The sequence below is a fragment of the Stenella coeruleoalba genome (assembly GCF_951394435.1).
Source record: "Stenella coeruleoalba genome assembly, chromosome: 14".
In the NCBI taxonomy this organism is placed as follows: Eukaryota; Metazoa; Chordata; class Mammalia; order Artiodactyla; family Delphinidae; genus Stenella; species Stenella coeruleoalba.
In genome coordinates, this window is record NC_137160.1 from 55,121,028 (window position 1) to 55,136,129 (window position 15,102).

A 15,102-nucleotide genomic window follows, 5' to 3' on the forward strand; every position below is an offset into this window, starting at 1 on the left:
TTGTGTGATTACTGAGGTTTTCCAGAGGAGACTTAGGCTTGGGAAGGTTGAAAGGCAGCAATGTATAAGAGCTGGATATATGGACCTGAGCCAGACTGCTAGGGTTCAAATCCTAGCTCTGTCTCTTCCTAGTTGTGTGATCTTGGGCAAATTATATACCCCATCTATGCTTCAGTTTCCTCATCTACAAAATAGACATAATGTAAATGAAAGTATTTCCCTCATAGAATTACAGTAAGAATTAAGTGAGTTAACACATGCAGAGCTTAGAACAGTATCTGGTCCTTGTAAACATTAGCTATTTTTATTCCTTTGATAGAAACAGAGCTACCAAGTAATACAATCCTTGCCTCTGACATGACCAGACTTCTGATAGGGGAATGAGAGAAAGAGCTGAAAACAATTTTTCTGGGGAAAAATTGGGGGGCTGAAAAGAACATAGTAGGATGGAAGGGTTGGGAGTGCTGAGACCCGATTTATCTAATTCCTCTCAATATCAACCATTTCAGAGCTCACAGACATGGCATAACTGGTTGCAAGCCTGTCACCATGACAGGCAAGTTCGTCCTTTATGTGCAAATCCCAGGTAAAGAGTTCCATGAAGAAATGCAAGTCCAGGGGTAACCAAAGAGGCAGCACTGCTGTAGGCGTGAACATCCTGGGGATGGAAACTCGCCACAGAACGAGAGCATGGGAACATCTCCCTTAAGAAAGGTCAACGTATTAGATAGAAGTGGTTCATCAGAGATAATCTGAGACTTGGCTCAGGAGAATGGTCTAGCATTTGGACAGTTCCTCTGTAAATGTGCCCCAGGTCTCTGGATGTGTGCTGCTCCCTTACTACCTCAATGTCCTGGCCCTTTTGTCTGTCTGTGGTGCCTGTACAGGCCTCTTTACCCATGCCGCACTCATAAATGTCCCTTCTGTTCCATACGAACAGGTGCAGTGCTGGAAGAACATTTAAATTTTAACCTGGCTCACGTATTTAGGCCTGGAAAAGTGACAGACTTTCGTGGAGAAATTCGTGTTTATGTGACCAGAGGAGATGCTCAACAGAAGCTAAAAGCTGACTCATCTCAAGAAAAGGCCTCGGTAGTAGGTTCTTACTGTGCCATTATTCTAAGAAAGATGGTAATTACTGTCACAGAGCTTATTCAGAACCGTCTTCATGTGGAGCATTTCAAAAGGATTCACTGGGGAGGGTGTATTAAACACCACAGGAAATGAATGTTTATCACTCTTTGTCTTGTCCTCTATTAAAAAAAATTGAGGGAAAAAATTTTAAATCAAGAATGCTACTCAAGTTATATTTTATTTGAAGCTAATATCTAGAAAATATAAAAATTAACAAAAATATAAATTTTTAGTATTATTTTGGTAAAATCAGAATTTCTTTGAAGACGTCCATATTACACGTTGAAGAGATGATACGCTTATTGTTACCGATTTGTTAGGGATAAGAAGCAAGTGAGGAAAGCTCCTAAAGATGTGAGTTAAATGTCCTCATCAAAGAAAAGTATAATAATTAATAAAGGGAAACCACAGACCCTAGTGTTTTTAGCTCCAGTATAATTTTCTCAAGAGCTGCTAATTAGAAATAATTAAAAGGCCATAAAGATAGTCGAATATTGCTTTTACGTTGTTACCTAATTTGCAGATGTTTGCCTACGCCTATATTCCTATGATATCTATTCTCTTGTAATAATTGTCAGGGAAGGTGATCTAATAGGTGTTCTGAAATTGAATGATCAGAGTAGCATTAAACGTAAAAGAGAGGACTTTAGGAAAATTAATTGAGCTCCATAACATTTTTGCAAAAAAAAAATGACCTTTTCTATGATTTTTCTATGAAAGCAAAATGTAAATGATACCTTAACATGCTATCACAGAATTTTATAAAAATAAAATATAACAAAAAAGTACAAACAGTTGTTTCATTCATTGTTCTAAAAAGTGGTGCATAAATGCCAATAAAAATGTTCTTACAGACAAGATAAGATAAACTTATTTTAATTTTTTTCAATTATATCCTAATCAAAACCTTCTTAACAATGGATTTGGAACCTCAGTTTCAGCACATTCTCTTTAAATGCCCTTTTCCAGTACCAATGATCCCTTTAGGCGCGGACTTCCTCCGCCCACCCCGGGCCCTGTGCCTTGCCTGGCAGGTGCTCCCCTGTGCACTTGCAGCTGGGGTAGCTCCCCCAGATAATGTCTTGTCCAGGTCTTGCTTTTCTCCATTTTCTCAGCATAAATACTTATTAGAACTCCTCTCCAATATGGGTATAGGATAGATTCACATGTAATTCTCATCATTTCACCCATTTTAGGCCTTCATTGTATGCTGCCCTCTCCAAGATAACTACAATATAATTGTAAGATATTTGAGGGAAAGAACTAGCCAGTATCTTTCTTGATTGTAACCCCTGACCCCACCCTCCCACCGGCACTTAGAGTAGTGCCAGCCAAGCTCGAGGGAGCATGTGAGGACTTTCTGTCTTCACTCTCGCAGCCATTTGAAAGTATTGTAACTTCTATTCCTCTCGCCCATCTACCCTTCCTGCAGAAGGACAAGTGCAGAGAGATGAAAAGGCATTTCTAGGGCAAGGGAGACAGAAAAAGTGTCGAGAAAACAGTGTCACAGAGGCAATCTACAGTTTCAGGAACATTTCTCTTCTTAGAAGGGTTATGAGTTGGGGTCTGTGGACCTTGTAGGAGTCTATGGGTGACCCTCAGGGATCCATAAACCCCCTGAACTTTAAGGCAAAGTTCTGTGTGATACACATTTTTCTATAGAAATTGTTTACAGTTTGTAAGAGTTTAAAAAGTTCAGGACACAATAGAAATTTAATCTTTACTTCCTTAAAGAAATCTTGAAGAAGTGTTAAGAGGTATAATGTCGATCCCAGAGTCTTACCTTTTCTACAAAGTAGAGGATGCCCTCATGGCCACGCTGACGGGGGGGCTTCCAGCTCAGCACCACGTAGCTCTGTGTGGCCTCGATGACAGAGAGGTCTGTGGGGGGCCCGGGAACAATACCCTCTGAAAAACAACAGGGAATAGTGAGGGGCACACACTTGGGAAGCCCAGGGCACTCAAGAGTCACAGAGGGAGGAAGAGCTAATTACTGCTCCACAGTAAAAAGAAGTACCTTGTCTCTAAAATTCTTCCTAAAACTTTCATTCATTCATTCATTCATTCAAAGCCACAATTTTACTTTCTTTGCTTGACAATTTTAATTTCCTACAGTCCTGAAAAACAGTAGCAATGACACAAGTTATGTTTTCTGCACATCTTACTTTTTTTTAATAAATTTATTTTATTTTTGGCTGCGTTGGGTCTTTGTTGCTGCATGCAGGCTTTCTCTAGTTGTGGTGAGCGGGGGCTACTCTTCATTGTGGGGCGTGGGCTTCTCATAGCGGTGGCTTCTCTTGTTGTGGCTGGCAGGCTCTAGAGCACAGGCTCAGTAGTTGTGGCACACGGGCTTAGTTGCTCTGCGGCATGTGGGATCTTCCCAGACCACGGCTCAAACCTGTGTCCCCTGCACTGGCAGGTGGATTCTTATCCACTGCGCCACCAGGGAAGCCCTTCTGCGTATCTTAAATCAGCTTTTTGACAGAGTATCTTTTCAAGTATGCTTGGGTGGCAAACAACCTTGGAATATAGAAATAGTATATCCTCTAGGTCAGAGAGTTGTTTCTGACCATAAGAGTAAAGATAATGTCTTTCTCCAAGAAACTTTGAGTAGGTTGGTGAGCAGCTCCCTTGTAAGACTGGGGTTTCCTAAGGGCAAGCTTTCTCAGCTGTGACGCAGATCTCTGCATGGGCAGCGTCCACCTGTGTGGCTACACATCGCCCTGTGGGGCTCGGGGAAGCAGGGGGACCAGTGAAAACACGAAGCTCATGCTGTCTGCTGAGCTGTGGGTAACAGAGCCCTTTCTCTCTGACCCGGGAGTCTCGTGCCTTTTGTCAGCATCTATGAAACTGCTATGAAACTTGATGGCCCGTAAGTAGGGTGAAGTTTTAGACCCTCCAGAGTTCTTGACATTGGAGTGGCCCTTCCATGTGAAACAAGTAAAATAATGAGCAAAATATATGAAATGACCATTTATAGACATTGGACATCAGTCATCATAGGACAATGATACCCCATAGCTGGAAAATTAGATGAGCCCTACCACTGTCCCAGCTTACTGTCTGGAGGGAGTTTCAAGGCAGCAGCTCAGGAAGAGAAACCCAGGTGGAGCCTGGCAGTCTCCCTGAGTGGAGAAGAAGCTGTAATTCCAAGGAGGGCAAAGTGTGCACAGAGAGAGTCATGGGGAGGAAAAGGCTGCACAGAGAGAAAGGCTTCAGAGACTTGAGGGGGTCCCTTTCGAGTATTCACTTTAGTATTGATCAGCACATGCATACAAGGAAAGCACCTGGGGCCGGGAACACCCACACAAAAGAACTGGAGAGAAAAATTCTCAACGCTCTCAAAGGACCTGGGAGAGTTCATCCTCCCACCAGCCAGACTGGAAATCTCCTAACTCACGGGGCATCCGGTAGAGTACTCAGAAAAGTACTACCTCTGTAATTCAGCCAAATTACGGCTACACTAAAGGCTGCTCTGATTCCACCAAACAAAAGCAAACCTTGAAAGAATCAAATTGTTTCCCCAGAACAAAGCTCAAGAATATTTATAGACATAAAAAAATATCCAGCACCATACAACATAAATTCAAAATGTCTGACATGTCATTAAAAAAAAAATGGAGGATCTAGGGGAAGATGGCGGAAGAGTAAGACGCGGAGATCACCTTCCTCCCCACAGATACACCAGAAGTACATCTACACGTGGAACAACTCCTACAGAACACCTACTGAATGCTGGCAGAAGACCTCAGACCTCCCAAAAGGCAAGAAACTCCCCACGTACCTGGGTAGGGCAAAAGGAAAAAGAATAAACAGAGACAAAAGAATAGGGACGGGACCTGCACCGGTGGGAGGGAGCCGTGAAGGAGGAAAGGTTTCCACACACTAGAAGCCCCTTCGTGGGCGGAGACTGCGGGTGGTGGAGGAGGGAAGCTTTGGAGCGGTGGAGGAGAGCGCAGCAACAGGGATGCGGAGGGCAAAGCGGAGAGATTCCCGCGCAGAGGATCGGGGCCGACCGGCACTCACCAGCCCGAGAGGCTTGTCTGCTCACGCACCTGGGTGGGCGGGACTGGGAGCGGAAGCTCAGGCTTCGGTCAGAGCGCAGGGAGAGGACTGGCGGAGTGAACACAGCCTGAAGGGGTTAGTGCACCACGGCTAGCCGGGAGGGAGTCAGGGAAAAAGTCTGTACCTGCCGAAGAGGCAAGGGACTTTTTCTTCCCTCTTTGTTTCCTGGTGTGTGAGGAGAAGGGATTAAGAGCGCTGCTTAAAGGAGCTCCAGAGATGGGCGCGAGCCGCGGCTAAAAGCGCGGACCCCAGAGACGGGCATGAGACGCTAAGGCTGCTGCTGCCGCCACCAAGAAGCCTGTGTGCAAGCACAGGTCACTGTCCACACCCCCCTTCCGGGGAGCCTGTGCAGCCCACCACTGCCAGGGTCCCGGGATCCAGGGACAACTTCCCCAGGAGAACGCACGGCGCCTCAGGCTGGTGCAACGTCATGCCAGCCTCTGCCGCCGCAGGCTCGCCGCGCACTCCGTGCCCCTCCCTCCCCCCGGCCTGAGTGAGCCAGAGCCCCAGAATCAGCGGCTCCTTTAACCCTGTCCTGTCTGAGCGAAGAACAGACGCCCTCCGCCGACCTACAAGCAGAGGTGGGGTCAAATCCAAAGCTGAACCCCGGGAGCTGTGAGAACAAAGAAGAGAAAGGGAAATCTCTCCCAGCAGCCTCAGGAGCAGCGGATTAAATCTCCACAATCAACTTGATGTGCCCTGCATCTGTGGAATACCTCAATAGACAAGGAATCATCCCAAATTGAGGAGGTGGACTTTGAGAGCAAGATTTAGGATTTTTTCCACTTTTCCTCGTTTTGTGAGTGTGTATGTGTATGATTCTGTGTGAGATTTTGTCTATATAGCTTTGCTTTCACCATTTGTCCTAGGGTTCTATCCGTCCTTTTTTTTTGTTTGTTTTTTTTGGGGGGTTTTTTTACTTAAAAAAATTTTTTTTTCTTAATAATTATTTTTTTATTTTAATAACTTTATTTCATTTTATTTTATCTTCTTTCTTTCTTTCTTTCTACTTTTTCTCCCTTTTATTCTGAGCCGTGTGGATGTAAGGCTCTTGGTGCTGCAGACAGGAGTCAGTGCTGTGCCTCTGAGGTGGGAGAGCCAACTTCAGGACACTGGTCCACAAGACACCTCCCAGCTCCACGTAATATCAAATGGCAAAAATCTCCCAGAGATCTCCATCTCAACACCAGCACCCAGCTTCAGTCAACGACCAGCAAGCTACAGTGCTGGACACCCTATGCCAAACAACTAGCAAGACAGGAACACAACCCCACACATTAGCAGAGAGGCTGCCTAAAATCATAATAAGTCCACAGACATCCCAAAACACACCACCAGACGTGGACCTGCCCACCAGAAAGACAAGATCCAGCCTCATCCACCAGAACACAGGCACTAGTCCCCTCCACCAGGAAGCCTACACAACCCACTGAACCAACTTTAGGCCACTGGGGAGAGACACCAAAAACAACGGGAACTATGAACCTGCAGCCTGCAAAAAGGAGACCCCAAACACAGTAAGATAAGCAAAATGAGAAGACAGAAAAACACACAGCAGATGAAGGAGCAAGATAAAAACCCACCAGACGTAACAAATGAAGAGGAAATAGGCAGTCTACATGAAAAAGAATTCAGAATAATGATAGTAAAGATGATCCAAAAACTTGGAAATAGAATAGAGAAAATGCAAGAAACATTTAACAAGGACCTAGAAGAACAAAAGATGAAACAAGCAACGATGAACAACACAATAAATGAAATTAAAAATACTCTAGAAGGGATCAATAGCAGAATAACTGAGGCAGAAGAACGGATAAGTGACCTAGAAGATAAAATAGCAGAAATAACTACTGCAGAGCAGAATAAAGAAGAAAGAATGAAAAGAACTGAACACAGTCTCAGAGACCTCTGGGACAACATTAAACACACGAACATTCGAATTATAGGGGTTCCAGAAGAAGAAGAGGAAAAGAAAGGGACTGAGAAAATATTTGAAGAGATTATAGTTGAAAACTTCCCTAATATGGGAAAGAAAATAATCAAGTCTAGGAAGCACAGAGAGTCCCATACAGGATAAATCCAAGGAGAAACACTCCAAGACACATATTAATCAACACTCCAAGACACATATTAATCAAGACACATATTAATCTCCAAGGAGAAACACTCCAAGACACATATTGTCAAAAATTAAATACAAAGAAAACATATTAAAAGCAGCAAGGGAAAAACAACAAATAACACACAAGGGAATCCCCATAAGGTTAACAGCTGATCTTTCAGCAGAAACTCTGCAAGCCAGAAGGGACTGGCAGGACATATTTAAAGTGATGAAGGAGAAAAACCCACAACCAAGATTACTCTACCAGCAAGGATCTCATTCAGATTTGATGGAGAAATTAAAACCTTTACAGACAAGCAAAAGCTGAGAGAGTTCAGCACCACCAAACCAGCTTTACAGCAAATGCTAAAGGATCTTCTCTAGGCAAGAAACACAAGAAAAGGAAAAGACCTACAATAACAAACCCAAGACAATTAAGAAAATGGTAATAGGAACATACATATCAATAATTACCTTAAATGTAAATGGATTAAATGCTCCCACCAAAAGACACAGACTGGCTGAATAGATACAAAAACAAGACCCATATATATGCTGTCTACAAGAGACCCACTTCAGACCTAGAGACACATACAGACTGAAAGTGAGGGGATGGGAAAAGATATTCCATGCAAATGGAAACCAAAAGAAAGCTGGAGTAGCAATTCTCATATCAGACAAAATAGACTTTCAAATAAAGACTATTAGAAGAGACAAAGAAGGACACTACATAATGATCAAGGGATTGATCCAAGAAGATATAACAATTGTAAATATTTATGCACCCAACATAGGAGCACCTCAATATATAAGGCAAATACTAACAGCCATAAAAGGGGAAATCAACAGTAACACATTCATAGTAGGGGACTTTAACACCCCACTTTCACCAATGGACAGATCATCCAAAATGAAAATCAATAAGGAAACACAAGATTTAAATGATACATTAAACAAGATGGACTTAATTGATATTTATAGGACATTCCATCCAAAAACAACAGAATACACATTCTCCAGTGCTTATGGAACATTCTCCAGGATAGATCATATCTTGGGTCACAAATCAAGCCTTGGTAAATTTAAGAAAATTGAAATTGTATCAAGTATCTTTTCCGACCACAACGCTATGAGACTAGATATCAATTACAGATCTGTAAAAAATACAAACACATGGAGGCTAAACAATACACTACGAAGTGATCACTGAAGAAATCAAAGAGGAGATCAAAAAATACCTAGAAACAAATGACAATGAAGACACGATGACCCAAAACCTATGGGATGCAGCAAAAGCAGTTCTAAGAGGGAAGTTTATAGCAATACAATCCTACCTTAAGAAACAGGAAACATCTCGAATAAACAATGTAACCTTGCACCTAAAGCAATTAGAGAAGGAAGAACAAAAAAAAACCTCGAAGTTAGCAGAAGGAAAGAAATCAAGATCAGATCAGAAATAAATGAAAAAGAAATGAAGGAAACGATAGCAAAAATCAATAAAACTAAAAGCTGTTTCTTTGAGAAGATAAACAAAATTATAAACCATTAGCTAGACTCATCAAGAAAAAAAGGGAGAAGACTCAAATCAATAGAATTAGAAATGAAAAAGGAGAAGTAACAACTGACACTGCAGAAATACAAAATATCATGAGAGATTACTACAAGCAACTCTATGCCAATAAAATGGACAACCTGGAAGAAATGGACAAATTCTTAGAAATGCACAACCTGCCAAGACTGAATCAGGAAGAAATAGAAAATATGAGCAGACCAATCACAAACACTGAAATTGAAAATGTGATTAAAAATCTTCCAACAAACAAAAGCCCAGGACCAGATGGCGTCACAGGCGAATTCTATCCAACATTTAGAGAAGAGCTAACACCTATCCTTCTCAAATTCTTCCAAAATATAGCAGAGGGAGGAACACTCCCAAACTCATTCTACGAGGCCACCATCACCCTGATACAAAAACCAGACAAGGATGTCACAAAGAAAACTACAGGCCAGTATCACTGATGAACATAGATGCAAAAATCCTCAACAAAATACTAGCAAACAGAATCCAACAGCACATTAAAAGGATCATACACCATGATCAAGTGGGGTTTATTCCAGGAATGCAAGGATTCTTCAATATATGCAAATCAATCAATGTGATACATCATATTAACAAATTGAAGGAGAAAACCATATGGTCATCTCAATAGATGCAGAAAAAGCTTTCGACAAAATTCAACACCCATTTATGATAAAAACCCTCCAGAAAGTAAGCATAGAGGGAACTTTCCTCAACGTAATAAAGGCCACATATGACAAACCCACAGCCAACATCGTCCTCAATGGTGAAAAACTGAAAGCATTTCCACAAAGATCAGGAACAAGACAAGGTTGCCCACTCTCACCACTCTTATTCAACATAGTTTTGGAAGTTTTAGCCATAGCAATCAGAGAAGAAAAGGAATCCAAATCGGAAAAGAAGTAAAGCTGTCACTGTCTGCAGATGACATGATAGTATACATAGAGAATCCTAAAGATGCCACCAGAAAACTACTAGAGCTAATCAATGAATTTGGTAAAGTAGCAGGATACAAAATTCATGCACAGAAATCTCTGGCATTCCTATACACTAATGATGAAAAATCTGAAAGTGAAATCAAGAAAACACTCCCATTTACCATTACAACAAAAAGAATAAAATATCTAGGAATAAACCTACCTAAGGAGACAAAAGACCTGTATGCAGAAAATTATAAGACACTGATGAAAGAAATTAAAGATGATACAAATAGATGGAGAGATATACCATTTTCTTGGATTGGAAGAACCAACATTGTGAAAATGACTCTACTACCCAAAGCAATCTACAGATTCAATGCAATCCTGATCAAACTACCACTGGCATTTTTCACAGAACTAGAACAAAAAATTTCACAATTTGTATGGAAACACAAAAAACCCCGGATAGCCAAAGCAATCTTGAGAAAGAAAAACAGAGCTGGAGGAATCAGGCTCCCTGACTTCAGACTATACTACAAAGCTACAGTAATCAAGACAGTATGGTACTGGCACAAAAACAGAAAGATCAATGGAAGAGGATAGAAAGCCCAGAGATAAACCCACGCACATATGGTCACCTTATCTTTGATAAAGGAGGCGGGAATGTACAATGGAGGAAGGACAGCCGCTTCAATAAGTGGTGCTGGGAAACCTGGACAGGTACATGTAAAAGTATGAGTTAGATCACTCCCTAACACCATACACAAAAATAAGCTCAAAATAGATTAAAGACCTAAATGTAAGGCCAGAAACTATCAAACTCTGAGAGGAAAACATAGGCAGAACACTCTATGACATAAACCACAAAAAGATCCTTTTTGACCCACCTCCTAGAGAAATGGAAATAAAAACAAAAATAAACAAGTGGGACCTAATGAAACTTCAAAGCTTTTGCACAGCAAAGGAAACCATAAACAAGATCAAAAGACAACCCTCAGAATGGGAGAAAATATTTGCAAATGAAGCAACTGACAAAGGATTACTCTACAAAATTTACAAGCAGCTCATGCAGCTCAATAACAAAAAAACAAACAACCCAATCCAAAAATGGGCAGAAGACCTAAATAGACATTTCTCCAAAGAAGATATACAGACTGCCAACAAACACATGAAAGAATGCTCAACATCATTAATCATTAGAGAAATGCAAATCAAAACTACAATGAGATATCATCTCATACCAGTCAGAATGGCCATAATCAAAAAATCTAGAAACACGGGCCTTCCCTGGTGGCGCAGTGGTTGAGAGTCCGCCTGCCGATGCAGGGGACACAGGTTCGTGCCCCGGTCTGGGAAGATCCCACATGCCGCGGAGCGGCTGGGCCTGTGAGCCATGGCAAAAAAAAAAAAAAATCTAGAAATAATAAATGCTGGAGAGGGTGTTGAGAAAAGGGAACACTCTTGCACTGCTGGTGGAAATGTGAATTGGTACAGCCACTATGGAGAACAGAATGGAGGTTCCTTAAAAAACTAAAAATAGAACTACCATATGACCCAGCAATCCCACTACTGGGCATATACCCTGAGAAAACCATAATTCAAAAAGAGTCATGTACCAAAATGTTCATTGCAGCTCTATTTACAATAGCCAGGAGATGGAAACAACCTAAGTGTCCATCATCAGATGAATGGATAAAGAAGATGTGGCACATATATACAATGGAATATTACTCAGCCATAAAAAGAAATGAAATTGAGCTATTTGTAATGAGGTGGATGGACCTAGAGTCTGTCATACAGAGTGAAGTAAGTCAGAAAGAAAAAGACAAATACCATATGCTAACACATATATATGGAATTTAAGAAAAAAAAATGTCATGAAGAACCTAGGGGTAAGACAGGAATAAAGACACAGACCTACTAGAGAATGGACTTGAGGATATGGGGAGGGGGAAGGGTAAGCTGTGACAAAGAGAGAGAGTGGCATGGACATATATACACTACCAAACGTAAAATAGCTAGCTAGTGGGAAGCAGCCGCATAGCACAGAGAGATCAGCTCGGTGCTTTGTGACCACCTAGATGGGTGGAATAGGGAGGGTGGGAGGGAGGGAGACGCAAGAGGGAAGAGGTATGGGAACATATGTGTATGTATAACTGATTCACTTTGTTATAAAGCAGAAACTAACACACCATTGTAAAGCAATTATACTCCAATAAAGATGTTAAAAAAAAAAATGACCAGGGAATTCCCTGGTGGTCCATTGGTTAGTGTTCTCACTGCTGAGGGCCTGGGTTCAATCCCTGGTCAGGGAACTAAGATCCCAACAGCCATGAGGCACAGCCAAAAAAAAAAAAAAATCACCAAGTATGCAAAGAAGCAAGAAAATACAACCCATGATGAGGAGAAATATCAATCAATGATACAAAACGAGAAATGTCACAAATGATAGAACTAGTAAACAAGGACATAAAGACGGTTATTATAAATGTATTCCATATGTTCAAGAGGCTAAAGATTAAAGATGATAATTAAAGACATGGAAAATATAAAAATAATACAAATTAATTTCTAAGATGAAAACTACAAAGTCTTTTACAAAGAATACATTGCCTGGAATTCACAATAGGTTAGAAGCTAAAGAGGAGAAGAATAATAAAATTAATGACATAGCAGTAGAAAGTAACACAGAAAGAAATGAAACACGGAAAGAAAAAAAGACTGATAGGAAAAATGAGCACAGCATCACTGAGCTTTGGTTTCAAGAGGCATGTAATTGGAGTTCCTGAAGAAGAGAAGAGAGAGGGGAGTATAGAAAAAAAATATTTGAAGAAATAATGTGAAAAACAATTTCCAAATCTGATGAAAACCATAAATGCACAGATTCAAGGAACTTGCAAACGCCAAGCACAAGATATGAAGGAAACTACACAAATGCACATCATAATCAAATTTCTAAAGCCAGTGATAAAGGGAATATCTTAAAAGCAGACATGGGAAAAAAATACATTACATACAGAAAAACACAAATAAGAATGGCAGGAAAAAAAATGATAGCAGTCATTCTTACAGTGCAGACCTATATTACAATGGACCAACCTCTAAAGAAAGACTGTCAACCTAGAATTCTATAGCTGGTGGATACAGTCCAAAAATGAAGACAAAATACAGACTCTCGCAAACATACAAATAATAAAATAATTCATAACCAGCAGGACTGCACTACAAGAAATATTAAAGGAAATGCCTAAAAAAAAAAAAAAGGAAATGCCTTAGGTGGAAAGAAAATCACATCAGATGGAAATCCACATCTACACAAAGAAATAAAGAGCAACAGAAATGGTAAAAATGTGAGTGAATACTGAAAACTTTCTTCGTACTTTTAAAATTTCTTTGAAAGCTTTGTGACTGTTTGAACCAAAATAATAACATCGTATCATAGAGTTTATAATATATAAACAAATAAAATACATAACAACACCACCATGGCTAGGAGGGGTAAATGGAATGATACTGCTGTAAGTTCTTATACTACATGTGAAGTAGGATAATATTACTTGAAGGTACATTGTCATATGATGTATATTATAAATTCCAAACTACTATAAAAGAAAAACATAATTATAGCTAATAAGATAACATAGATAAAATGGAATAACAAAAGATATTTAATCCAAAAGAATGTAGAAAGAGGGAAAAGAAAGCAAACAAATAGATGGAACGGATAGAAAACAACTAGCAAGATGGTAGATTTAAATGCAGCCATATCAATAATCACATGAAATGTAAATAGCTCAAACGCCCCAATTAAAAGGTAAGATTACCAGATTGCATAAAAAGGCAAGGCCCAACTATATGCTGCCTACAAGAAACATGATTTAAATACAAAGACACATAGGTTAAAAGTAAAAGGAAGGAAATCATATGTCATGCTAACACTAATCAAAAGAAAGCTGGGGTCATTATATTCATATCAGACAAAACAGATTTCCAAGCAAAAATGTATTACCGTGGATAAAAGGAGTCACTTCCTAATATTAAAGTGGTCAGTGCATAAGAGGATATAACAATAAAAATGTTTATGCATCTAATAACAGAGCTTCAAAACACATGAAACCAAACCTGATAAAACTACAAGCAGCATTTAAATCCACCATTTAGTTGGAGATGTCACCACTATTTTAACAATAATTGATAGAGGGGCTTCCCTGGTGGTACAGTGGTTAAGAATCTGCCTGCCAAAGCAGGGTACACAGGTTCAAGCCCTGGTCCGGGAAGATCCCACATGCCGCGGAGCAACTAAGCCCGTGCACCACAACTACTGAGCCTGCACTCTAGAGCCTGCGAGCCACAACTACTGAAGCCCGCATGCCTAGAGACCATGCTCTGCAACAAGAGAAGTCACCGCAATGAGGAACCCACGCACCACAACGAAGAGTAGCCTCCGCTGGCCACAACTAGAGAAAGCCTGCGTAGCAACGAAGACCCGATGCAGCCAAAAATAAATAAATAAAATAAAATAATTAATTAATTGATAGAAAGAGTAGATAGAAAATCACGAAGAATAAAAGACTCAAATGAAATCCCAGCAGGGTTTTTTTTTTTTTTTTTTTAGAAATTGATAAGCTGATTTTAAATTCTACATGGAAATGCAAAGACTTAGAACAGCCAAAACAACTGTGGGGAAAAAAAAAAGATTAGAGGACTTATACTACCTGATTGCAAAACTGTGAAGCTTTAAAAAAAACATGAAGCTTATAAAAGCTACAGTAATCAAGACAGTGTGGTACTGGTGTAGAGAAAATAAAATTGACCAATAAAGATTCCAGAAATAGATCCACAAATATACAATCAATTGATTTGGACAATGGTGCCAAGGCAATTCAATGGGAAGAAAATAATCTTTTCAACAGATATTGCTGAAATAACTGGAAAGCCATATGCAAAATAATAATAATAACTTAGACCCTTAATCCACACAATATAGAAATAATTAACTTGAAATGGATCATAGATTGAAATATAAGAGCTAATGCTATAACATGTCTAGAAAAAAAAAGGGAGAATATCTGAATGAACTTGGATTTGACAAAGATGTCAAATATGATGCAAAAATGGCAAATAAGCACATGAAAAGGTGCTCAATTAGGGAAGTGCAAATTAAGACCACTATACACCTACTATGAAATACCACCATGGTACAAAACACCACTATGCACCAATTAGAAAGGCTAAAATTAAAAAGACTGACCGTACCACGAACTGGTTACAGTGTGGAGCAGCTGAAACTCTGGACTACTGCA

The 15,102-nt window shown here is 40.1% G+C and overlaps 1 protein-coding gene across 1 annotated transcript in view; it reads right to left on the reverse strand.

The window, feature by feature from the left end:
• The window catches only part of MYOM1 (myomesin 1), a gene marked incomplete at its 3' end in the record, with an annotated part of 137,125 nt that overhangs the window by 65,204 nt on the left and 56,819 nt on the right, over positions 1-15,102 (reverse strand). The window contains exon 13 of the mRNA XM_079942280.1: positions 2,918-3,042. Within this exon, the coding sequence (XP_079798406.1) occupies positions 2,918-3,042 (125 nt within the window). The remainder of the gene's footprint in view (positions 1-2,917; positions 3,043-15,102) is intronic.